The sequence below is a fragment of the Capra hircus genome, chromosome 11 (genome assembly GCF_001704415.2).
Source record: "Capra hircus breed San Clemente chromosome 11, ASM170441v1, whole genome shotgun sequence".
NCBI classification, from domain to species: domain Eukaryota; kingdom Metazoa; phylum Chordata; class Mammalia; order Artiodactyla; family Bovidae; genus Capra; species Capra hircus.
This window is the reverse complement of record NC_030818.1, coordinates 45,890,534-45,916,454: the sequence shown is the minus strand read 5'-3', so window position 1 is coordinate 45,916,454 and position 25,921 is coordinate 45,890,534. Positions and strand designations below refer to the sequence as shown.

Sequence of the window (25,921 nt, the reverse complement as noted above, 5' to 3'; positions counted from 1 at the left end):
GCGGGGGGGCGGGGCGGGGAGGGGAGGGGCAAAGGAAGGCAGCCTTGGAGGACCAAGCTCTTAACCTGTGGAATCTGACACTATCTCTCTGTAGAAAGGGAAACCCAGCTCCACCTGGCTAACAGAAACTGGTGACTAATAGAGATTCTTGAGCTTATCTTATAGCAGATAAGGAAACAGCTTGCTAAAAAAAAAACAAAAAACTGAAACCTGGAGGTTGGAGCAGCAAAAGGTTTATTTCAGGGGCAAGCAAAGAGAATGGGTAGCTTGTACTCAAAAACCCGAAACCCTCCAAAGTTTGTTTTTTTTTGGGGGGGGTGGGGGGGGTGTGTTTATAGCCAATATAGGGTGAAGGCTGCAGGCTGTGTGACTTTCTTCTTCTTTGTGTGTGTTGCTTTCTTCTGATTGAACTTTTCTTAGTTCCTGCTTTTGCCCTCCCCTCCTCCTTAGGTGGAGAGGCCTCGCCATGCAGCTTGTGGGATTTTACTTCCCTGACCAGGCACTGAACCTGGGCACATGGCGGTGAAAGCACTGAGTCCTAACCGCCAGACCACCAGGGAATTTCCCTGCTTTTGTCCCTTCTTAAATAATTAATTGCTTGAGTCTCTCTTCTGAAAACTTGAGAGGGCAGGGAAACTAAGGTGGATTTTTTTTTATTTATTTAAGGAAGGCAGGAGGTTGAGGAACCTGGAGGGGACTGCAACTAGGATAGCCCTGTAGGGTTCCACTCAATTTCCTTAAGATTGGTTGAGACCACCAGCCCTGAAACTGGGCCTGCACAAGTGTTGGATGAATGACTTTTTGACATCAGAGGGCTGGAAACTCCACCCTCAGATCCTGCTAATGCCTCCACCTTTGAGCAGGCATCTCATGAAGAAGCATGTAACTTGGATATCCTGTGCAGAACAACCTCATCTTTTTCCCACTTCTGGCCGGCCACCCCTCCCAGTGCCTAAGGCCACCTTGCTTCTTTATCCCACAAATATCCCAAGCCCCTTGCCTTTGAGGAGGCAGATCTGAGACTTGTTCTGCCATCTCCTCACTTGGCTGCTCTGTGAATAAACTCCTTCTTTGTTGCAGACCCCTGGCTTGGTAACAGTAGGGTCAGACTTCAGTTGAATTGTAGGCCACCCAGCTGGTATCTGAAAAATTGAGTTGGTTGTGGAGACCTCCACCCACTGGAATTGCTGCAGAACTTTATGGACCTCCCAGAGAGGGAACATTGAACAAAGACCTGAGACGGGGAGAGAGGGAGCGGACAAGTGTCCCAGGAGAGAAAACAGCAAATGCAAAGGCCCTCACCTGAGGCTGGAACATGCAGGATCCATTCAAGGAGCACGAGGACAGGGCAGTTTAGCTGGAGTACAGGGTGAACAATGAGGGAGGTCAAGGCACTACTGGAGGCTGGATGCATGTGGCCTTGGGGGCAGTTACCAGGATTCTGGCTTTTACACTGAGTGAGATGGTGTGTGGGGCTCCGGATTCTGTATTTTCAGTAAGCTTCCCAAGGCAAATCTACCTGTAATAGTGTTTGAGGATTCAGTGAGAAGCCAGAGAGGCAGAAAGGAAGCCCCTTCTTTAGGCCAATTTATCTAGAAGGGAGGTCCTAGTATTGCTGCCCTCTGCTGAGGAATGTCCTAGAAGCAGAAACACTCAAAAACAAACACACAAAAACTGCTCACCCTTGAGGTGGCACTAGTGGTAAAGAACCCGCTTGCCAATGCAGGGAACACGAAAGACTCAGGTTTGATCCCTGGATAGGGAAGATCCTCTGGAGTAGGAAATAGCAACCCACTCCAATATTCTTGTCTGGAGAATCTCATGGACAGAGGAGCCTGGCAGGTTACAGCCCTTAGGGTCGCAGAGAGTCAGACATCACTGAAGGGACTGAGTACACTCACTTGAATTAATTTGGGTTAAAAAGTACCTAGTTACAAATGCAAACCCCTCTGGGCAGGGTTAATGATTACTTTGTTCTTGATAGTTTAGCCGAGAATGGCACTAAGAATAGGGAGAGGTTGAGAAGGGAGGAGGAATCAGCTGTTTGATTTTATGTGAGATTTGTACATTTCAGCGGGAAGGGAGGAGGGTGTGGTGAAAAGAAAGGCAAAGGGGAGCAGGTCGCCTGGAAGGGGATTGGCCAGGTGACTGCCCAGGGAGAGAGTGGCCTCCATTGGGCCTCTTCACCCCCTCTTCACTGACCTCAGTGTTAAACATACTGTCTCAAGGGAGGCATCTAAATTTCACTCTTAGAGCACATACTATCCAACAGTGTGCTCTGCTTGGCGCCGAGCTCAGTCCTTAGATTGCTGAGGCTGTTGAACAGTCAACCACAAAGTGAGGAGACAGATACATATCCTCTCACAGTTCAAGCCCAAAGTTCAGAATCAGGGTGCTGGCAGGTTGATTCCTTCAGGAGACTGGGAAAATCTTCAGGCCTGTTTCCAGCCTCTGGTGGTTGCCAACAGTTCTTGGCCTTTCTTTACTAATAGATACTCATTCAGCCTTCACTTACATCAACCTCCTCTGTCTGTGTCCTCTCCTCTTGTAAAGATACCAAGCCTCAAGCTCTAGGGGCCATGTTTGCTCACATCCTTTGCCACAGGCTGCACTCTGTATAATTGTCAGTAATTAACACTTGAAATTCAAAGGCTCTCCAGGACTGACTGGTGTGAGTGGAAGGGCAGTCTGTAGTCTGCTGGCTGATTTCTTAGGCACACCTGCCTCCACATTTTAAATGCCAGTGCAGTGGTTTCCCCTCTAATCCTACACTGCTTCTCCCACACCACATGGCTGGGCTGGGGGTGCCAGACAGGTCCCAGAAGTGTGCTCATCCCATTGCTGCTGTTGTCATTTTAACATTTTCCCAGTGGGAGCAACTCTTACCATCAAGACAACCACTCCAGTCACTGAAACGTGTTTTTATAATACACCACACAGTACCAGTTACAACCACTAAGTGTGTTGGCAGGTCTGTGTTTCAAGGGCACAGCTGGGTGGACAGAGTTGGCAGGATTGTTACAGCAACCCTATATAACCTGAAGATGTGCCAAGAGTGGCAAGACATAGGGACTTCCCTGGTGGTCCACTGGCTAAAACTTGGTTCCCAATGCAGGGGGCATGGATCCCACCCCAGGTCGGGGAACTAAGATCCACATGCTGCACAGCTTGATAAAGAGTGATGCAGGACCCCTAACAAATCTGGGTGAGTGGGGCTGTGGCGCTGCCCTGTGATACAGCCTCTTGTATAACAAGACAGATGGAATCAAAAGCGGCTTCTCATTAGGAACTTAGGTGAAAGCATTTTGACTGCCCGACAGATCGAAGGCTGAACCTATCCCGCGGATTTGTCTCCAAGTGGGCTAGATCCGGAGGTCTGGCTTCTAGCAGCACCCAGGGATGGGTATCACCAGGAACCAAAATCTGCCATTCAATTGGGTATTTACTTCTTTGAGATACTCAGATTCTTTCATTATTTAACACTCCATTCATGGATATGTTACTTACTCAGTTTTATGTTTAGCCCTATCCTCTCACTGAAGATATTTTTCTGCAAGTTGCATAACATATAATTAAAACTTTTGAATGTATTTTTCCTTTAAGTAATTTTTTGCTTGTTCATTGAGATTATATATTTATATATATATTTACACATGAGTTTCTCACACACACATAGACTTTGTATATACCTTATCTGAGTGGATATATTCATTTGGGTTCACCAACACTCCATTCATAGAGACATAAAACATCATTCAACGTGGCAGCTCGTTTCCGCAGACACCTAGCAACCCATTCATAGGGAAGAAACCTTACAGTCTTGTTTCTAAATCCTTTTTTTTCCCCCTTCTTTTTGGCTGTACTTTTTATGGGACCTTAAGTTCCCTGATCAGGGATTGAAGCCAGGCTTCTTGCAGTGAAAGCATGGGGTCCTAACACATGAACCACTAGGGAATTCCTGACACCTTTTTTGTTTTCTACCAACATGCCATTTAGACATATTTTCTATCACTCACTTTTGTGTGTAAATCCTTCCTTTTAGTAGATACACTCATTTAGATGCACAAACTTCATTCATGGAGATATAAAAGATATATTCAATTATGTATACAGAAATTTCTCTTATGTTGAAATGTTTCCTTCTATATTGTTTTCCTATTATAAATACATAGCATATAGCTGAGTTGGGTGTGTATAGTTGTTCCCACTCTACAGTAGTTTATTCTCAAAGATACCAATCATTCTTGTATTCAGATACTTCCTGAGTAAATTGTTTTATACAAACTGTTCATTCATAGATATTAATATATTTCATATCATTCCATGTTGAATATAGCTCTTTTAGATTCATTTTTGTTATAGTCACATAAGTATAACATTCAATTTTGAGTTATATCTTTTTATGGGTTTTAGCAACAATTCACTCATAGATATGTTATATACAGATTCAATTTTATCACTTCTTGAGTAAAGACTGGCTTCCCTGATAACTCAGCTGGTTAAGAATCCGCCTGCAATGCTGGAGACCTGGGTTCAATCCCTGGGTTGGGAAGATTCCCTGGCGAAGGGAAAGGTTACCGACTCCAGTATTCTGGCCTGGAGAATTCCATGGACTATATAGTCCATGGGGTCACAGAGTTGGACATGACTTTCAATAAAGACATTGTTTTTTTGTTATACAAAGACCCAGTTTCTGGAGACACACATCAATCTTTTGAATAACTTTTTATGGAGCGATATATTAATTTGTGTTCTATCCACAGTCCATAGCATAGATGTCAAGTTCAGTGTTCTTACCATAAAAACACCAAAAAACAACCCAAAGGGGCACAAGGAAACTTGGAGGTGATGTTTATTACCATGACTGTGGTGATCATTCACAGGTATATGCATATGTTCAAACCCACCTAATTATATACATTAAATATGTGCACTTTTGGGGTAAACACACACTTCAATAAAGCTGTTAAAAACTTCTACCTTTTATTTTTTAATGTAAGAAAATATAAAATTACATATATGCTTACACTGTGTTTATATTGAACTGCTCTGCTCCACATGGACAGATAAATGTTTGACAGTCACTGCCTGCTGAAAGCAGGATGCAGAGAACCTGGGGTTAGACAGACTTTCCCCTGAATATCCTTTTATTTGTCAATGTATGCTTTTTAAAGAACAAATATACTGAAAGTCGCCTTCAGTAGTTTTACTAAAGCAGCTGAGAAAGTCTGCCTTCTGAGTTGCCAGGTCTTGGTTGAGAGCTCTGACAACTATGAAAAACTCCAGAGTAATAACTATTAATAGCCTCACCAGAACAACATCTTGTTTTAATCTGATAGCAGTCTTGACCCCAAAGACCTGCATCAGGTTAAACGATGTCCAGCTTCACTTTGATGTTCATAGCTGCCAGTTCAGCTACAAAATACCGAAAGACATATGGCACAGAGATGGTGTCAATGGTGTCACTGCGGTTACACAGGGCACAGTTGTACTTCCTGTTGCGCAGGGCGGACCATGATGGGGGCGGCTTCTCCAACAGCGGGGAGAGCAGACTGCCACACTTCACACACACGTGGGCCACTGACCGATCCGAGCAGTTGAAGAGGCGGTCGTGGAGGAGAAAAGATGTACCGTGAGCTAAAAGGGCATCCCGCTCCATCTCCCCAAAACGGATCCCACCCTGGACATTTCTCCCCCCTATAGGCTGGTTAGTGACTTTGTCTCGGGCTCCTGTGGTCCTCACTTGGAATTTGTCGGAGACCATGTGGCGTAAACGCTGGTAGTATACCACGCCTATGAAGATGTCTGCTTCTAGCTCCAACCCACTAATGCCACTGTACAACCTCTCGGTGCCATAGTAGTTGTAGCCAGCGGCCTTCAGCATCTCGCCGAAGTATTCCAGGGCCGAGTTCTCCTCTGAGAAGATGAAGGGGGTCGCGTCGTGGCAGAGCCCGTGCAGAGCTGCAGACTTGCCAGCCATGCTCTCGATCAGCATGCCTATGGTCATGCGGGATGGAAAACCATGGGGGTTGAACAGAATGTCAGGGACCATCCCGCTCTCGGTGAATGGCATGTCCTCAACTGGCCACAGCCTGCTCAAGATGCCCTTCTGCCCGTGACGACTGGCAAACTTATCCCCAATTGTTGGGTTCCTGGGGACTCGCATCGTGATGCACACACACTTGAACTTGCCATTTCCGGTATCATTACTGCACACTTTGATGTTATCCACAATACAGTTTTCTTTACTCCTAGGAAAAAGTAAACCGGACAGAATGTCAAAATATTTGTTAAAATGAATGGAGGGTGCCTTAGAGTGTGGCTGTATTTGGACATCGGGGCTTTAAAAAGGTAATAGAAGTTAATAACAAGACCATTAGGCTGGTCCCTCCCGAATGCAATCTAATAACTGGTGTCACCATAACAAGAGAAAATTTGGATATAAGGAGAGACAAGAGAGGCACACGTGCACAGGAAAAAATACCATGTTCGACAAGGAGAAGGCGGCCGGCCACCTGCAAGCCAAGAGGCCTCGAGAAAACCAAACCTGCCTTCACCTTGATCTGGGACTCTGACCCTCCACAACTGTGATGTCTAGATATAATTTTATTGATATATTAATATTTAGTGCTTCATAATGGATATTTGCAAAAATTATTCTTACCTCTATTCTTCACTACAAATAGAGCTGGTATCCCTAAAAAACTTATAGACCGGGCTATTGATTACATTCACTACAGAACTGAATGGAAGAACAGTAGCAAGAAAGGCAGCTAAGACCTAAAAAATCCAGTTTTAATAACAGGGATAATGAATTCAACATTTTAGCTAAGACACATTATTAACATGTCTGAGAGAGATGATCAAGTTTGAATAATAACAGTTGTAAAATAAATCACAGATTACTCATGAGATGTAACAGACTGACAAGAAAAGTAGGAAGACAAAGGCAGTACAACAGACCACAGAACTTCATCTGTCCATTCAATTAATAACTAAGCTACCCTTTGTATTACTCCAAAAATTCTCCTGTTAAAAAATAACATTCACTGACTTCCAAAGATTTCACTGAGAAATAGTCCACAAGAAATAGCCCCGGGTATGCAAACTTACTTATAGTACATCACAAAGCCTTCCCCGGTGTTGAGGTTTAGGTAGCTGTAATATGGATCTCCATACTTCAGTTGTGCTCCAATAAATGGCAATCCATCATCATCCAACTTCTGCATAACCCGTGGGTCTCCAGCTTTGACTCCAAAGACCAGACTATCATCTCCTTGTTTAATTTTTTCAGACAGATCTATGAATTCAGACTTGTAGACACTCCCATGGGCAAAGCCTCGTTCCCAAGAGGCCTTATTCACAATCTGTGAAGTCAGAGGATCATTCATTTCACAGACTGAGGCCAAATGAGGGTTTTCAAAGTAAAGCTGGTTAGCATTATAACTGGTTTAGGATAACTGGCATTTGACTTTAAAACTTCATATCTCCCAAATCACCTGTGCTAACTATTAAAATCCAGACACAAGATGGCTTAGAACCCAATCATGCATAAATATGAAAAGTAGATATTTCTAAGACTACTTTACATTCATTTGACATCTGCTTGTATTGTGCACTCAAATATGCAGGCTATATGCATATGAAATATCTAGTGATATCCCTCAAAGCTTGTCACTTTTTTGTGGGGTGGGAGGCCTTGCTGAGCAGCATATGGGATCTTAGGTCCCCAACCAGGGATGGAACCTGTGCCCCCAATGCTGGGAGGACGGAGTCTTAACCAATGAACCACCAGGGAAGTCCCCTTGTCACTTTTAACTTAGACCAGGAATTAATAGAACATTCATACACCAAATATTAGGTACTCGGGCACATAAGAAATACTCCTTCAGTGATCTGATGGTTAACAGAAAAGGTAAAAAATGAGAAAGGGTGGAAGTGCATCTCTTGGCAGCACTTACCATGGCATCTTCCATATCGTAGCCAGTGTAAGAGATAACAGCAACAATGGCATTTGTCCCGATTGGATAGTTATCCATGTCATAGTAATCATACATGTACGGTCTTACTAAAGGGCTCTGTGGAGTCTGAAGACGATACAGTTTATTATCTGATCGATCTTGAAAAGTGAGAAGTGGAAAGCCCATGGTCTGCTTACCTACAAAGGGAAAAAAAATTAACATTTTGTCATAAGGGAATGAATAAATGAGTAAGTCATGCTGGTTATGTTTACTACAGAGTAATAGCTGGTGTGAAAATGAAGTAGACAAATGTGTATGAACATGACTCAACCAAGAAAACAATGCTCAGTGAGAAAAAGTAGGGAATGACATTTACTAGGATATATTCGTGTAGATTTGCCACACAATCCAGACAGTTCTAGACCTAGTTTATGGAAACGTGCAATGTAAAAAAAGCATAAAAAGAGGATTTAAAGGATAAATACAAAATTACGGGATATTACTATTACTGGTGGGAGAAAAGTGATAGTAACTATTATCTAATTAGATTACTTTCTTACACAGACATCCACCTACACACACACATATACAGAACAAAATGTCAGTATTTGTTAACTGTGGGTAGTCAGGTATGGGATAGGTAAGTTTTTTTTTGTACTTCCTTACGGTATAGATAATCAATTCAAAACAAAATGATTTTAAAAACTAAAATAGATAAATATATACATAGGCGAACTTCTGAAAAACAGAAAAGGAGATTTGCAGCTTCCAGTAAGAGAGGGTCACGCCTACAATATCACTTTCAACACGTATAAGTAAAAGATCCAGAAGAAAAACAAAAGCCAATTATATACATACACATACTAGCTGAAAGCACTGGACTGTAACCACAGGAAGTTACAAACTAGAGAGGGATTAACACTTGGACAAAAGGAACTGAGCTGAGTGAATTTCCAGTTTTCTCAGTTTTGAATGTTTTGTTTTTCATGTTTTGTCTGATGGCCCAGTCAGAATAGCAGTCCAAATCTTTGGTGGACTCTAGAACTATGGGACAGACATAAGCAGTCCAGCTAAGGCTTAAGAGCAAATTTCAACCACTGGAAGCTTGTTTCCAGAAATCTGAAAACCAGCCCTCGCCAGAGGAACAGAATAGAATCCACTTTTTTTTTTTTTTTTCCTTTGACTACACAGCTTGCAGGGTCTTAGTTCAACTAGGGATTGAACCTGGGCACCAGAGGTGAAAGTACTGGGTCCTAACCATTGGACCACCACGGAATTCCAGTTTTTACCGCATATTTTCCAGCTACAATACAATCCAGTATTACTAGACCTACAGAGAAACAGGAAAACGTGACCTAGACTCAAGAAAGATGCAATCACTGGAGACTGATCCTGAGACGATCCAAATGTTGGAACTGGGAGGTAATGACTTTAAAATACCTGTTACAACTGTATTCAAAATGTAATGGAAAATACGTCCACAATGAATGGAGATCAGAATCTCAGATAAAACAGGTACTATAAAAATGAAACAAATGGAAGCTCTAGGCTAAAAAATTAAGTATCTGAAATAAAAATTCAGCAATGACAGAAAAGTCAGTGAATATGACAAATCAATAAAATGACCCAATCTCGAAGCAGAAAGAAAAAAAAGATGGAAAAAAGCGAACAGAAATTCAATGGCTTATGGGACAATATTAACAACTTATTGACTGGAGATGTATTAGTATGTCTTTTGTTACCCAAATGTTATTTACCAGAGACATTTCAATATTAACTTACGTAACAAATAATTGGCCACACGCCTTAGTTTCTGCAAAAGTCCTCTGGTCAATAATGTGTTAAAAGGCTTAACATATATGATGCATAACAGACATCTCAGGACATGAGACAGAACAGTCTCATTATTTCTAGAAATAATGACAGAATATCTTATAGATTTGACTCAATTTTTTAAAACAGGTTTAGGAATATCAGCGAACTCCAAGCAAGGTAAATACAAACAGTAATATATTTAGGTGTATCACAGTCAATCAGTTTACATACCAAAAATAATGGGAAAATCTTAAGGACAGAAGAAAAATAAATAACACTATAATCAAGCAAACAACAATACACAAAACCACTGACTTCTAATTAGAATTGACAAAGATCAAAAACAGAGCATAACAACATCTTTTAAGTGCTGGGGGAGGGGGGAACCCAAAAGTTCTGTCAAACCAGAATTATATATCCAGTTTCTGCAAGTGAAGATGAAAAAAGACATCCTCAGATAAATGAAAACTAAGAGAATTTGCAGCCAGCAACCTGCAGCTATAAACAAATGTTAAAGAGTTGTTCAGGCTGAAAATTCCAGGCTGAAATGACACTCCATGAAAACCTGAATCATTAGGCATGAAGGAAAGAAAACACTAGAGATGATAATGACAGGTGACCACATGGCTTGTACTCTTGACAAATCTAATCACAGGACCTTAGGCAAAACCAAACTGATGGACATTCTACAAAATATAGTTATCTTTTCCTTAAAAATAAGGTAAGACAGACATTTAAGGCTAAAGATCTAACTTAAAGAACTAAAGAGACAAGAGAACTGAATACACCATATGGTCTTAGACCAGGTGCTACCCAGGGAAAAATTTCCACAAACTTTATTATGCTATAAAATATTATTGTTCAATTTCCCGACTTTAGTAATTGTCCTTGGTTATGTAAGTAGACCGCCCTGTTGTTAGGAAATACATAGCAGGATGTTCAGGGGGTAAAGGAGCAGCTCATTTTCTAATAGGAAATAGTGCAAATGAGGCAAAATCTAGGTAAAGGGTCTATGGGAGTTCTTTGTACTATTCTTATAACTTTTAGCTTTTCTCTGAGTTTGAAGTAATCTCAAGAGTTAAAAATTGCAGTCCGTTTTCTTTTGTGACCACCACCACTCTGCTCCGTCTTACCCATCTGGCACTGGTACATGTTTCTCGGACTCTGGTTGTGATCTGAGAAAGGGATGAAGTTGGCAATCACACTCAGCATGCTGTGAGGGAAGAGCTCCTGGTGCGTGGTGACTCCGGCCAAAACCTCATCCTCGAAGATGGCAACATTCATGAAGATCTGGAAAGAGGAAGGACCAGGAAGTTCAAGGCACAAGTGACTGCTAACACGTATTAGCTCTTACTATTGATCAGAGTTTAAGAAAACCTTCCCACCCACCCAGTATCACGAACACTGAAGGGATGCACAGTAAGAAATAGCACATCTTAAACATTTCATTCTAAATCTACCCTGGTCCAGCTATGAAGGGGGATAGGAAGGAGGAAAACTTTTATATAAGCAGCACAAAGCCTAGAGTTTTGCAACTACAGAGATGCAAGCAAAGATTGTGAGTGATTTTAGCAGAATGTTCCAGTCTCACCACCCAAGGCAGAGCCGGGTGCAAAGAAACTTGGGGAGCTGAGTGGGATGGGAAAGGCAGCTAAGGTGACCACCAACCCGCTCAGGTTTGATGAGCATGAAAACTGCTTCATGCTGATCACAGAGGAGGAAGAAAATAAGTTGTGACTTTCTTTCAAATGCCTGACTGTCATGAGAACTATAACATTTTAACAGTTACTGAGTCTCTGAAAGCTGCATATTATATAATCACAGGGGTCTATGTACCTGTTCCATAGTTCCGATCAGTTCTTCTTTGCCTAGTTCCAAGTTCTGCACAGGGCGCACCAGTCGACAAGGAGTGGTGAAAAGGTACAATCCTGGGTACAGACTTGGTTTTCCTGTCATGGGGATCAGGACCACCTCCATCCAGGGAGGAATTCTTTTTTCTCTCAACACCTGTTTTCAATAAAAAGAGAGTTCAATGAAGAGTAAGTGATGTCTATCCCCCTGCCACCTAGGAGGTGGGTATGGAGAAGGAGATCTAACATGAAAAGCAACATCTTGAGAGGTTTGCAGGTAACACACCTAGTACCCTGCCAGCCTCAGCCCCCCACAGATGGTTATTCACCCCATATTGAGAGCTGGCAAAAGCCCTACTTTCTTGGGGACTCAATCTCACTATCAGGCAAACTAGTAATGACTGAGACTGAGCAAAAGGTAAACCAAGAATGCGTGGGTAAACATAGTATATGAAATTCTGTTGGCTGATGTCTAAAATGTAAGATTACTGGTATTATTTTAAAATGTATTCAATGCAAAAACTCTTCCACTTGGCATTTAAAAAAAAACAAAAAATCTATGAACACTTGGGTGAAAGGAGAAATACTAAAATTATAGAAATGTGAAAAAAAATAATGAAATCTGTACAGTACACTGATGGCAATAAGTATAACTTTATTTAAGCATATGTAATACTTAAATATATAAGTAGAACTTATATATTTACAATTAAATATATTATTAATAAAATGAAAGAATAAAAATAGATGAATTAATTCTTAGCCCCAAAGGTAAAACAACAAAGTACAAGAAATCAAAGATAAAATCTGAAATTAAAGAAGCAGAGAACAGAAAGGTTCAAACTAATAAAACATTTTTAGTTCTTTTGATGTAATTGAGAAGGGGACAGGTATTCTTTTTCCTTGTGGGGAAACCAAAGGTATGAATATACTGAGAAAAAAAAGGCAAAGGAGGGAAAAGCATGGAAACAAAATTTTAAAACCATGAGCCTGCTTTGCATATCTCTGAAACCAAGATGAAATGGATAAAATGCAGGTGACAAGAACAGACCTCAGCAGAGGTAAAAAGCTTCAAGACCAACTTCTGTTATCAAGGAGCTGCCCCAAAGAGAGCACCAGAGCCAGATGGCCTCAGAGGTGAATTCTAGAAGACCGAAGACCTAAGACCAGAGGACATACTGCTGTGCCAACTGCTTCCGAGCAATGAACACCAAGGAAAACTTTCTAATGCTTTTTATCAAGCAGAAATTTGTGAATGTTGACTTTTTAAAAAATCTTAAATAAAATTGGGAAGTATCTGTATTTATTAGGTATTAAAATAATAACCCAGTGGGATTTACTCCAGGAATGGAAGACTTGTTACTCATCTTTATTATTAAAGGACGATCTTTGTCAGGGAATGAATACAATACTTTTAATATGTCTAAGGAGAAAATCTCACAATTTTTTTCTCCATAGGCGAGGTATGCAAGCAAAAGAATTGTGTGTGGGGACTAAAGAACACAATCCTAAAGTGATCACAGTTAACATCAGCAGCCAGGAGACCAGCCTACATCAAGTGCCTCCTGAAATGATATCCTGAGTCTCATCATAAGAAAGCTACATATATCAAGAGACAGTGTTCACAATTTGGCCTATACTCTTTAAAAACAAAAAAGTGAGACACTAAAGGCTGAGGAACTGTCCCAGATTAAGGGAGATTGAAAAAACACGCCAACCACATGTAACATGGGATTCTGGACTGGGTCTCAGACAAAAAAAATTGGGGTATCAGCTGCAGACTTCACCAACCTGAGATTTTTTAAGCGCACTGTGGTTAATAAAGAGAAAATCCTTGTTCTTAGAAAATATACACTGAAATCTTCATGGAAAGGAGGACATGTCTGTATACTGCCTTCAAATGGTTTGGATGTAAAATGTACATAGTATTTATAGAGCATAAAGCATGTGGGGGAAAACATAGCAACTGGTGTATCTGGGTAATGGGCATATGTGAGCTCTCTATGCTGCTCAAACATGCTTTCAGTGTAAAACCATCAAAGTAAAACAATGAAAAAACTGAAAACCAAATTTAAAAAACCCAACTAAACAGGATAGAGCATAAACTACAAATTTACCTTACTGCCAAACTCATGGCCATTATCTAGGCAGCAAAGACTCTTTCCCAGAGAAAATTCTAAAGATTAGTTACTCAAAGAATGTTATTCTATTTGACTTTTTAAAAAAGTATTTCAAGAAACAGAAGGCAGGCGGTTATGACTGCTACCTTGATTAGCTTCAGTATTACTTAAAATAGAAGGCCATATTTTGAGATCCCCTATTTGCCACTAGTATTTACAAAGGGAAAAAAAAAGTTAGAAATGTGTTAGAATGTAGACTAGGGCCTCAATGAAACAAACCAAAAAAAAAAAAAAAAAAAATGCATGTAGCTCAAATACCTGTCACTGACCCTAACCAATGAGGCCAGTGTAAGGCAAGATGCTGCCACCGGGACCGTATGTGCAATTCCAGAATTAGCTTCTGACCTCCAACCCCTTGACACTCAACAATTAGAAAACACATGAAAACCTAAGATGGAGGGACAAAACAATTCACAGAGACTCAAGATCACCTTAAAATGTCGGAGAGAATCGGCAATGCCAGGGGCAATCTCCTTATCGGCCCAGCCAATCATGACACCGTCCAGCAGGACAGGGTAGCACTCACTGTACGGCCGATGTGGAGTTCCATCAACTGGAGTGACTCCTGGTGAAGTGAACAAATGGAATGATCTCATCAGGATGCTTTCCCAACATTTAAATTTCCCTCCAGATTCAACAACAGCTTTACCTTTCTAGTCACCTTGTCTCTAGACCAGAACGTTTTTATATTGCTTGAGGAAACATTTAAGTCTTTCAGCAAGGACCCCCAGGTCTAAGGTCTCTGGCTTTGAGAAGAGTAGCAGGGGTATAAAGGAAGCTTTTTTCTGTATACCTTTTATATTTTTGTTTCTGAGCCAGGTAAACATATTAACTTTTCCCCCGAAATCTAATTACATTTGCTCATTATTCACACATCACAAATTTGCCAACTTGCTAAAATGTATCTGTAACCCCAGCATCAATACTAGTGCCTCCTCTCACATCATTTGAGGACATCTACTGAAAATCTTGAGTCACCAGAAACATGTTTCTGGCTGAGGTCACACAAGGGGATGCAGTTGCAGCTCATACTGCAAATAAGGGTTCTTTCTGCACTGTTTAGTGCCGTATTTTTTGCATCTTTGTGCTTTTGCTGTTTAAAATGGCCTTCAAGCACAGTGCCAAAGTGCTGGCCCCTAAGCACAGGGCTCTGCCGAGCCTTATGAAAAAACTACATGTTAGATGAGCTTATAGTTACAGTGTAGTTAGCTGAAAGCTCAGCATTAATGAATCAACAATATATATTAAATAAGGCATCTTTAAACAGAAACATGCATAAAGCAAGGCTATGGACCCAGCAGCTGATGAAAATGCTGTCATGAGAGGTATGCAGGAATCTAACCTTTTCTTCCCCAGGACCAGTGACTCAGTGTCTGCTAATTCAGTGCCAGTGGTGACTTAGAGAAGTACCGCATACAAGAATCTACTCTAGCTAAGTAAAGAACACTCATCCATGAGCTGTCAACACCCTCTGTAAAGGTGCTTTGCAAAATGGCACAAGTTATCTACAGCATGACACCATCACCCTTATACGAACTCTCTGCTCAAACCCCAGAGAAGCACAACTTTATAGCTTTGCACCTGTAAAACCCACACAAGCAAACAAGACAGACTGCTGACTGCCGAGAACCACCTACCCAAGCTGCAGAGTAGAGCTGGAATAGATGCTGTGTACACAGACTGCGTGACGACCTCACAGATGGCGGTTAAGTGGTTCATCAGACCACAGGGCTCCCCATCAGGGGTGTGCACGGGACAAAGGAAGCCCCAGGACTCCGGCAGCAGCCTGCGCACAGTGGTGGTCCGCATTTTAGCAAAATCGGCACCTCTGTGCACACAGCGGAAATGGGAGAGATAGCGTATGAAGTTCAGCTTGTCAGCCACGACGCAAAGTCCAGAATCTTGCAGGAAGCCAAGACCTTAATAAAACAGACATCATTGAAAAATGGAATAAACTGAAAAAAAAGAAAAAGCTTTTTATTGGAGGCTTTGAAAAGATAATACAACCTCAGAACACATTTGAGATCATGCATGCTCAGTTGCTAAGTTGTGTCTCTTTGGGACCCTGTGGACAATAGCCTGCCAAGCTCCTCTGTCCATGGGATTTCCCAGGTAAGAATACTGGAGTGGTTTGACATTTCTTTCTCAGGGGATCTTCCCGACTCAGGCATCAGCAGGCAGGTTCTTTATCACTGAGCCACCTGGGAAGCCCACACTAGAGATCACAGAGTGGGTAATCACAAAGTTTATTCAGCTGTGGTGAGAGGAAGAGCTTACAAAGGAAAAAAACACAGTAAAAATCTCCAGATTTCACAAACTGTATTAGCCTTAACTGTTTCCCCATCTCTTCCACATGATCTCTATGGAGAAACATAAATGAGTTACAAAACAGCAAGTAATTAAATGGGATTCATCCGAGAGAGAGTTGTGTAACACACAAGCACTTGTTAGCCCTTAAGGAATTTGCATCAGTACCATCTCCTTTAAAAAAAAAAAAAAAAAGATTTCTGAGCCTTCAATAACCACTTTGTAAAGTTTTCCAGTTGTTCTGATATGACTGCTTTAGGGATGGGTATGTCTAAAAACCCTCCCAGACTACCACCTAGTTAACCTTTCCTCAGAAATCTAAGCAGTCTCCGGTTTTCTAGAAGGAGGCACGGGAAATGCATTTGTTCATTAAAATCAGATTTAAGCTATACAGACAACCTGTCTAAAGCCCTTCAGCCCAATATACACCTGTCAAAATTCACAACGTGAAATTGGTCTTTAATGAATGAGCAGCTCACTTTCAAAAAGAACCTCTCCCGGGACTTCCCTGGCAGTCCAGGGGTTAAGATTCTGAGCTTCCACTGCAGAGGGCACAGGTTTGACCCCTGGTCAGGGAACTAAGAACCCATGGGTCATGTGTTGTGGCCAAAAAACCAAACCAAAACAAAACAAAAAAACAACTCTCAAAGCAATATACAAACTGACATTAAGCAAATAATTTGAAAACTGTAACAAAATGAAGCCCATCTATTTAATTTCACCTGTTTTAGAACGTAGATTCCCAGTAGCAAGAAGGTATTCAAATGGTTTTGTAAGGTCTATTCCCAGACTAAAAATCTTCATCAAATTTTCACTGTTCAAGGACACATTGGTCTTCTGAGACTTCTTGTCTATAGCTATTTTAATAGACACTAACCAAGCTTCCAATTTTTCCTGAAATAAGAAAAACGGTTTAATTTTTAAACCACAAATTTCATATTTACTCAGTCCATGGAATTTTCCAGGCAAGAATACTGGAGTGGGTTGCCACTTCCTTCTCCAGAGGATCTTTCCAACTCAAAGATCAAACCTGTATCTCATGTACCTCCTGCATTGGCAGGCGCATTCTCTACCCCTGCATCACCTGGGAAGCCCTAACTATTGATAAAGACTTTGGAGATTTTTGCTTCAATCCTCTCCATCTTTCCTGTCATCATGTTATCTCTTAAATTCTTTTTAGGGATAATATTAAAAATATAAAATGCTATCCAATCAACTTTCTTATAAAATTATTGTTAACATTCTCTCCCTAGACACAGACACCGACACCCAGAGTTATTATTTACAGTAATCATGTCCTACAACGTCTCTGTGAACACTGCACAGAACCCCTGCTCCCAGAGGAAATGCAGGGTCAGATGTGAGTGTTCATTTACTGACAACATCTTTGTCAACTGGTCAACACATGACCTTGTTTTCTGTGTTTGTGAACAGACATCTTAGTTTACACTGCTGATTCTTTACCACTGAGCTCAGAGCAAACAGCATCATAACTCAACGCCTGTACAAAGTGTGTCTAACACAAGTGTTTCCTCTAAGGCAGGCACAATGCAGCCTTCTTGAGCTTAGGACCACGGCAAGGGACTTCAGCACTGAGCATGGGGGCCATTTTAAACAGCAAAATCACCAAGAAAAAGCAGAAAAATGTGAAAAACATGGCACTGAGGAGACACTCGTTTACTGCTCATCAGAACTGAGCTGGGCCTTGTGCCTCGAAAGACTAACTTTTCAGCTCTCTGTACATGTCTGCAAATGACCAAGAGTGTGCCGCAAGTACTGATATTGCTGGGTTAAAAATAAATGTTAGTGAGTAGTTGAATTTAATAGTACAGAATCTGTGAATAATGAGGACTGACTGTAAGTGAGTATATTGGCCATTTACACTTCTTCATTAATGTTACGACCAAGATTTGACAGTTTTTATTTAGCGTCTATAAAGATACTAAAGAAAGTCCTGAACCTGCCGTAAGCTAAGACTTCTGATTAAGTCCCTTACTGCTAAACAAACAAAAACTAGAAGGAAAAATAAAACACAACCCTACAAAAAAAAAGCTCAAACTAGAAATTATAAGCATGCAAGAAACAATACTGCTGAATACGGCCACACCATCCCACAAGAGGTAACGATGCTCCAGGGTGAAACAGCCTGCACTTACCTTCAGAAACATGAGGAAGAGCTGACCAGGAGTTAGAACCTCCTGGTTCATTAAACTGTCAGGATTCTCCTCCATGCACTCTCCTTTGGCTAAAGCAAAGAGCTTCCGGGTCATGAGACAAAGCACATAGAACTTCTCAGTGTTGGATTTCAGGTGGATACAGATACACTGGCTGCCGAAAGAGAAAGCTTAATCCAGCTACTGACACTATCCGATGTCCTACTAACCAAGGTCCCCAATCCACATTTACCCCAGACGTCTTCAGTCATTTTCCAAAAACTGCTTTTCACTTTTTATGGCAACATTAGCAAAAGAACAGAACAGACTCACAAAATCTAGGACTGTAGGGACAGGCCATAAGTGGATATTTAAATTTAAATCAGTTAAAAAAAAAACCACTCAGTTTCTCAGTTGAAATGGCCCTGAATGTGGCTTGTGGCTACAGATTGCTCAGTGGAGGACTACAGCAGGGCTCCTTTAACAACTGCACAGTGGATACAGAAGACAGAGTCCCAGCCTTGAAATAAAGGGACATGATGCCTGCAGCTTTCAGATAATGCACAACGAAAAATGACATATATGCAGAGTGCAGAGAAAGTAGGAAAGATGTTAATAAACTGGTGAGTTGGAAGTCTGAAGTTATTTCAACATAAAACCTTAAAAGTACAATATAAAACAGGAAGCTAGCAGGAAGAGAAAGGTGAGGATGGCTGCAGAAACAAAGTTAGCCCCTATCTCGCTACACCAGAATCCCACCCCCAGGGCTATTCTGATTTCCAGATGACTCACCAGCCCCATGTATATTCTTACTGGTAACCACTGCCCAACCCTAAGAAACAGTTTCACGTACTTAAACAGAAACTCTGCAGCTTGTTCGTTTGGGTACCAGTCAGGAAGGTTGAGTTTCACTCTGAAGCGCTCCCCCAGATAGTTAAGGACTTGTTTTTGTGTGGCACATCCCTCTTCCATTACGATCCTTAACATCTGAGAAACCGAGTTCCTAAAGAAAGAGTCATCCTCCTTTCCTTTGATGAGTTCCTGAAAAATCTGATAATCGGAAAAGCTGACGAGTGCCTAGAAAAGAAAGAAAAAAGATCCTTTAATTAATTTATTCTAATTGAAGGTTAATTAATTTACAATATTGTGGTGGTTTCTGCCATACATTAGCATGAATCAGTCACGGGTATACATGTGTCCCCCACCCCATACCCCCATCCCGCCGCCCTCCCCATCCCAACCCTCTGGGTTGTCCCAGTGCACCGGCTTTGAGTGCCCTGTTTCCTGCATCACACTTGGACTGGTCATCTATTTCACACATGGTAATATACATGTTTCAATGCTATTCTCTCAAATCATCCCACCCTCGTCATCTCCCAGAGAATCCAAAAGTCTGTTCTTTATATCTGTGTCTCTTTTGTTGTCTTGTATATAGGGTCATCATTACCATCTTTTAAAATTCCACATATATACAAAAAACAGTTGTTTTTTCAAAATTGTTAACCATCGTTTAGTAATGGTTCTCTCCTATTTCTTTTTAAAACCCAAGAAAAATCAGCCCTCTACTATTGCTGAGTCTAAGCGAGCTCTTCAAAATAAGGGTCACACTTGTATGGGAGACACCAAGATGTCCCAATGACCCTTCCCTCTTGGTACCCACAACCTTGGTCTCCTCTGCCTTGAACAGGACTGGCCTGTGTGACTAAGGGAGTATGGCAGAGAAGCTGAAGTGTGACTCTCAAGGCTGGGTCATGACGGGCACTGCAGATCCAGCCTCATTCTCCTGGTGAACTCTCTGGGGAAGACAGGTGCCTCAAGCAGCCTGTGGAAAGGCCTGTGAAGAGGAACTGAGACCCCCTGCCAAGAGCCTGCACTGACTTGCCAGCCAAGCTCAATTGACCTCAGAAGGGGATTCGCCAGCCCTGGGCAACCCTTCTACACAGTAGCAGCCCCCACTGACATCTCATGGCAACCTCCTGAGACCCTGGCCAGAACTGCCCAAATCAGGAGCTACTTCCAAATTTCTGACCACAGAAATAGAGAGAAATATTTAGTCATGTTTTAACCACTGCATTTTGAGTTAACTTGTTATGGAGCAGTGGATATTAGCATAGCATGAATGCTGATGAGGACGACCTATTCATTTTGTACTTCCAATGATTCGCTTCCTAACAAAAGAAGTATATTCAGTAAGTCACACCTTAAGTGCAAATCCCAAAGGAAGGAAAAACAGTTCTTTCCGGTAAATAAAGTTCAACATAACCGTGCCATTTTCCAAGTAGTGAAGGTTCATATTGACAGCAGAATGTTCCTCTCTCACACAGTGCATTGAAACTCCTATTGAAACAAACAAAGCAAATAATCAAAAACTCAGCAACACTACCATTAAGCATAGTATTCACGGCTATAATCAGAGACAGATTTTTAGCTCAGTTGTAATAAACTGTTTAACTATAGGATTCCAGACTGCAAAATGCTACCTTGAGAAGCCAGGCCCTGTCATGGAGAGTGATCAAACAGAAGTCAGGTTGCTATCAGTCAGAGACCAAGGCAAATGCCGTGCCTCCTGAACTGGAAGAATTCAGAGGCCCAGACCCACTTCTGGCCAAGTCAGCCAGCCTTCAGTATCGTAAGCAATAACATAAAAACTCATGTTCAGGGGCTTCCCTGATGGTGGTGAAGAATCCACCTGCCAATGCACGAGACATGGGTTTGATCCCTGAGATCTGGAAAGATCCCACATGCCACAGAGTAACTAAGCCTGTGAGCCACAGCTATTGAGCCCACATGGGGTAACTACTGAAGCCCACGGCACCCTAAGAGCCTGTGCAAAGTCACCGAAACGAGAACTCCATGAACTGCAACTAGAGAGTAGCCCCCGCTCGCTGCAATTAGAGAAAAGCCTGTGCAGCAACAAAGACCCAGCACAATAAAAAATAAATAAATAAAATTATTTCTTAAAAAAAAAAAAAAAAAAAAGTTCATTCTGTTCAAAAAAAAAAAATTGAACACAGTAGAAACTAGGTGTCCCACTATGAATTTATAGCACAGAATTGCTTAACAGAAAAACAAAGCAAAAATTATATATATGAGAGAAAAATATCGGACTCTATGTGGATACATCTACTTTTAATAAAACAGCTTAAATATTTCTGAAAGAACATTCCAAATATCCCTGCAACTTACCATACTGAGTGTAGCCAGGCCCTCTGCTTTTCCACTTTGGTCTTACCATTGCAATGGGGAAATTTCTGCGAGGCATAATCAACATTCGGATGACTTTTTCAATGCCATTGATGATAAAATAGCCTCCCATTTCCTGCCAAAGAGATGAATTAAAATTTTTTAAACAAAGACACATAACTACCCGCAAACATGATACTGAACAAGGGCAAGTATCACCCTCATTCCTAACCAGATGTGCACAAGAAGTGCCCTTAGGCAAGAGGACCTGTGGGTCCCTGGGAAACTGCTGACTTAATTAAATCTTCTCAAGCACATTAAAAAGGCTGTAAAGACTTGGGAGAAAAGCATGGAAGTAAATCATGGTACTTCCTTCGACTAGACAGGTTGGACATAACCTGCCACATTCTTATCCCTAAAATGATTGCACTCTTCAATGACATTAAAAACCAAAAACAATTTACTCCAAAGTCCAGAGTTGAAAACAGTAATGGTTTTGTTTCCACACGAGTATGGTTTCTCATGAATCTGGCATGGGCTTCCCTGGCGGCTCAGTGGTAAAGAATCCATCTGCCAATGCAGGAGACACAGACGACGTGGGTTTGATCCCTGGGTTGGGAATATCCCCTACAAGAGGAAATGGCAACCTGACCCAGTATTTTTGCCTGGGAAATCCCATGGACAGAGGAGCCTGGTGGGCTACAGTTCATGGGGTGGCAAGAGTCAGACACGACTGAGTCTGTGCGTGTGTGCACGCGCACGCGCGCACACACACACACACACACACACACACACAGAGCAGGTATATCATGCTGGGTGCTCTATGTCAGCACAAGTGGGAGAACTACATGCCATTTTCAAAAGAGAAAACTGAGCCTCAGGGAGATTAAACTTCCCAAAGGTGCACAAGGGTAAAGTGGAACAGCTGGCTGTCAAACCCAGATCTGCCACCAAAGGCCTCTTCCCACCACATAATACAGTCTCCCTGTTGTAGGCAGAGTCTGCACATCTTGATTACTTCAACCCAAGCCACCTAACCGAGCTGAAGGGAGGGTATATGAGGCATTTAATACATCCACAGAGTTTGACTGTAGGTAAAGCAGACATATTAGACACGTTTTGTGGGTTAAAATGTTGAGAGAGCTGTAAAAATTCAAATACATCTCTAAATATGTATCATTCAGAAAATTAGGGAAAAACCTACCAATTACCCCCCACAAATAGTAATATTCTCTAACTGGAGAGTTCTTTTTTTTTTTTAATCACAAATAATGCTTTTAAGTATTTAGCTTCTTATAGTACTCACGTAACAGAAGCTGACAAATCCACCTTGTTGTTGTTTAAACGCTAAGACATGTCCAACTCTGTGACCCCATGGACTGTAGCCGGCCAGGCTCCCCTGGCCATGGGATTTCCCAGGCAAGAATACTGGAGTGGGTTGCCATTTGCTCCTCCTCTTTTTCCTTTTTTTGCTGATGCCACACAGCATGTGGGACTTAACTCTCCCACCAGGGATTGAATCCATACCACTTGAAGTGGAAGCATGAAGTCTTAACCACTGGACCACCAGGGAAGCCCCTAGAGTGTTCTTTTTCATACACTGCCTCATCTGAGACTTGTTATGAAGCCTACACAGAGGATAGACAAGACATCAAGGCCCCTGTTACCTATCTAGAAATTAAAGCAGAGAAAGAAAACTGAACTCCCTGACAAGCTTTCTGTTCTCACACTCCCAGTTCTGGCCCTTTCTACTGTCACCAGGTCTTTCAGGGCACGGCTCCCCTGTAGGTACCTCTGCTTCCTCATGGTGCTCGATGAGGGCTTTTGGAGGAAGGCTGTATAAGTTGCAAAGCTTGGATTTCACCATGATGGGAACGTAGCCCAGAAACTGCTTAATGACTCCTTTTGAGATTCCATTCACTGACCAGCTGATATCAGCCTAAGTGAAAATGAGAGAGAGAAAAAAGTTAAAAAAAAAAGTGGGGGACTATCTAGATCTGTAGGAATAAATGAGTATTCTAAGGGAGGGAGACAGAGGGATGGACTGGGACTTTGGGGTTGGTAGATGGAAGCTATTACAGTTAGAATGGATAAACAAAAAGGTCCTACACAGGGAACTATATTCAATATCCTGTGATAAACCACAATAGAATACTGAAAAAAAAATGTATATAAAAAAAGAATAGATGAGTATTTTAAAAGATTAAGGCAGAGGACCATAAACTAAATGATTTTATGCTTTAGGTTTAAAAGATGGGATCTCTCGGACGACAGCACTGAGAAAGCCAAATTCTGGTATAAACCGTATTAGGCACTGGGCTTATTCAAAAAAACGTACAGTGTGAGTCGCACGCTGTCACTCATACTCACTGTCAGCTTTCCCCGGTAGGTGCTCCTCCGGCCTCGGCACTCTGCTGGATAAACGTTGAGCTCTTTGCAGATGCTCCCTTTGGGAACGGCTGGAGGACTGATGACGGCATCCACAATGGTGAGAGAGATCCGCTCATCTTTGAAAGCAAATTCAAAGGGAGGGACGGCCTGAAATACAGTTGAGACAGTCAACCGCTTGCACTTGCAAGGCACTTTCTCTCAGACTCTTTCAAATTTCAGGTGTTCTACAAGCACTGATGGCTATCATCCTAATGCAACACATCTAAAAAGAGCCAGCACTGCATCTGGGCTACTCCTGTCCTAAGTACCTAAAACAGTATTAAGAAGACTTTCTGGTCTACTCACTGTTGGATTCTATAATAGGTTCTAGGGATACAGCTGTTTACGGACAAAGCTGTCCTCTGAACCAAGTACCTGACTTCAGTAGTGTGTATATGTTAATCCCAAACTCCTAATTTATTTCTGCTCCACATTTTACCTTGTACTCTCTTTGTGCATATGTTGTTGTTCAGTTGCTAAGCAGTGTCCAACTCTTTGCGACCCCATGGATTGTAGTCCCATCAAGCTCTTCCTCAAGAATACTGGAGTGGGTTGCCATTCCCTTCTCCAGGGGATCTTCCTGACCCAGGGAACGAACCTGGGTCTCCTGCATTGCAGATTCTTTACCGTCTGAGCTACCAGAGAACCCATTTTAGCGGAAAGATTCCTTGATCATCTCAACGCTGGACTCTTTTTCATTGTTTTAATAAATCCCAGGGTCAATTAACTTATAAGCAGATTTACAATTTTTCTCATAGACATGATACAATGAGTCCAGGCACGATAGAAATTATTTCCCATCAGACAAAAATATCTCATCTTTTGCAAATGGGTGAAAGCAGTATTAATCTTCGAAGAAGCCTCGATGGTTTCCCCATTATTTGCAGAAGAGAGTTCAAGCATCAGAAACTGGCGCAGCTTTCAACATTCTCTCCACCCCTCCTGCAGAACAAGCCCTACCCAACAAAAGCAGAGGGTAGAGACCCCTGAGCTCTGCTCCTGCACTCCCCCTGGAGGGAACGTACTCTTCTCTTGGATTCATGAGGTCCTGCCCTGGGTTAGCTGCACCTCCCTCCTCTGTGCCCCCGCACATAGCCCCTTGGCAAGAGCATTGCTCCAGAGTACTGGCACTGACTGCCTTCACAGCTCCACCTGCTGCTGCTGCTAAGTCGCTTCAGCCGTGCCGACTCTGTGCGACCCCGTAGACTGCAGCCCACCAGGTTCCTCCGTCCCTGGGATTCTCGAGGCAAGAATACTGGCGTGGGTTGCCATTTCCTTCTCCATCACAGCTCCACCACCTCCACCCAAAACAAGATTGCAAGCAAGAACTCTCTCTTACATAGGTCTGCCTCTCCCTCACTGTCAGAGCTCAGTGCCCGGAGACACCGGGATGCTTACTAAATGAGACCCTACCCCATTATTTTAACCTGAAGCCTGCTACCATCACCCTCTAGACCAATCACTTTAGTATGGAGTAAATGTTACCTAATGACGTTACCAATCTCTTAAGGAGGACCAAAGGTTTCCCACTGAATCTCGCTTTAATGACTCACTGGCACCTTCCTCGACATAGCCCGGCGCTGGGCCTGTGCCCAACTCCCCCGTCTCCTGGATCCCTCCTCCCCTCTTCCAGGCCCCCAGCCTCACTCACCTCTCCCTCTTCCTTCTCCAGCGCCTCACACACCCCGCACCCCATCCGCCGCGACGCCAGGCCCCTTTGCTTCACCCGCCTGTAGCAGGGGCTAGAGGCGCCGGAGAACCCAAAATTGAGGAACGGCTGGGAGGAGGCCAAGCTCACCTGCACCGCGTGGCTGAGCCCCTCGCGCACAGCGTAGTTGAACGACTCGACATGCGCCCGCGTCAGCTCCTGCAACGCTGGCTTTTGCTGCTCCGGCGGGATCCCGTAAGAGGAGTTGGTCAAGTGCTTTAGGCTGGGCCCACTGGGCAGGTTTCGCCACCGGCCGCCGGGATCCATGAGTTTGCCTGCACACCTGGCGCCAGGGACTGCTCCACACGCGCCGGAAACACCGCCCGGCGCCCAG

General features: G+C 42.5%; 1 protein-coding gene across 1 annotated transcript; it reads right to left on the bottom strand.

Annotated features, from left to right (window-relative positions):
• On the bottom strand, positions 4,835-25,921 carry POLR1B (RNA polymerase I subunit B). Its single transcript, XM_005686659.2, has 15 exons — positions 25,678-25,921; positions 23,820-23,987; positions 23,242-23,388; positions 21,453-21,585; positions 20,467-20,603; positions 19,120-19,343; positions 18,270-18,441; positions 16,836-17,007; positions 15,444-15,725; positions 14,238-14,371; positions 11,613-11,783; positions 10,910-11,066; positions 7,962-8,158; positions 7,114-7,367; positions 4,835-6,251 (listed from the first exon to the last, which is right to left on the bottom strand). Exons 1-15 carry the CDS (start codon positions 25,852-25,854, stop codon positions 5,369-5,371), a joined length of 3,408 nt encoding a protein of 1,135 aa, XP_005686716.2. The 5' UTR covers positions 25,855-25,921; the 3' UTR covers positions 4,835-5,368.

What these genes read in the sequence shown, in the direction of transcription:
- POLR1B (XM_005686659.2), bottom strand. Translation starts at nt 25,854, where the DNA reads ATGGATCCCGGCGGCCGGTGGCGAAACCTGCCCAGTGGGCCCAGCCTA. An exon ending in ATTCTCTCCGACATTTTAAG is followed by an intron (nt 11,784 to 14,237) that starts GTGATCTTGAGT and finishes TATTGAAAACAG; the next exon opens with GTGTTGAGAGAAAAAAGAAT. An exon ending in CATGTACCAGTGCCAGATGG is followed by an intron (nt 8,159 to 10,909) that starts GTAAGACGGAGC and finishes TTCCCTTTGTAG; the next exon opens with GTAAGCAGACCATGGGCTTT.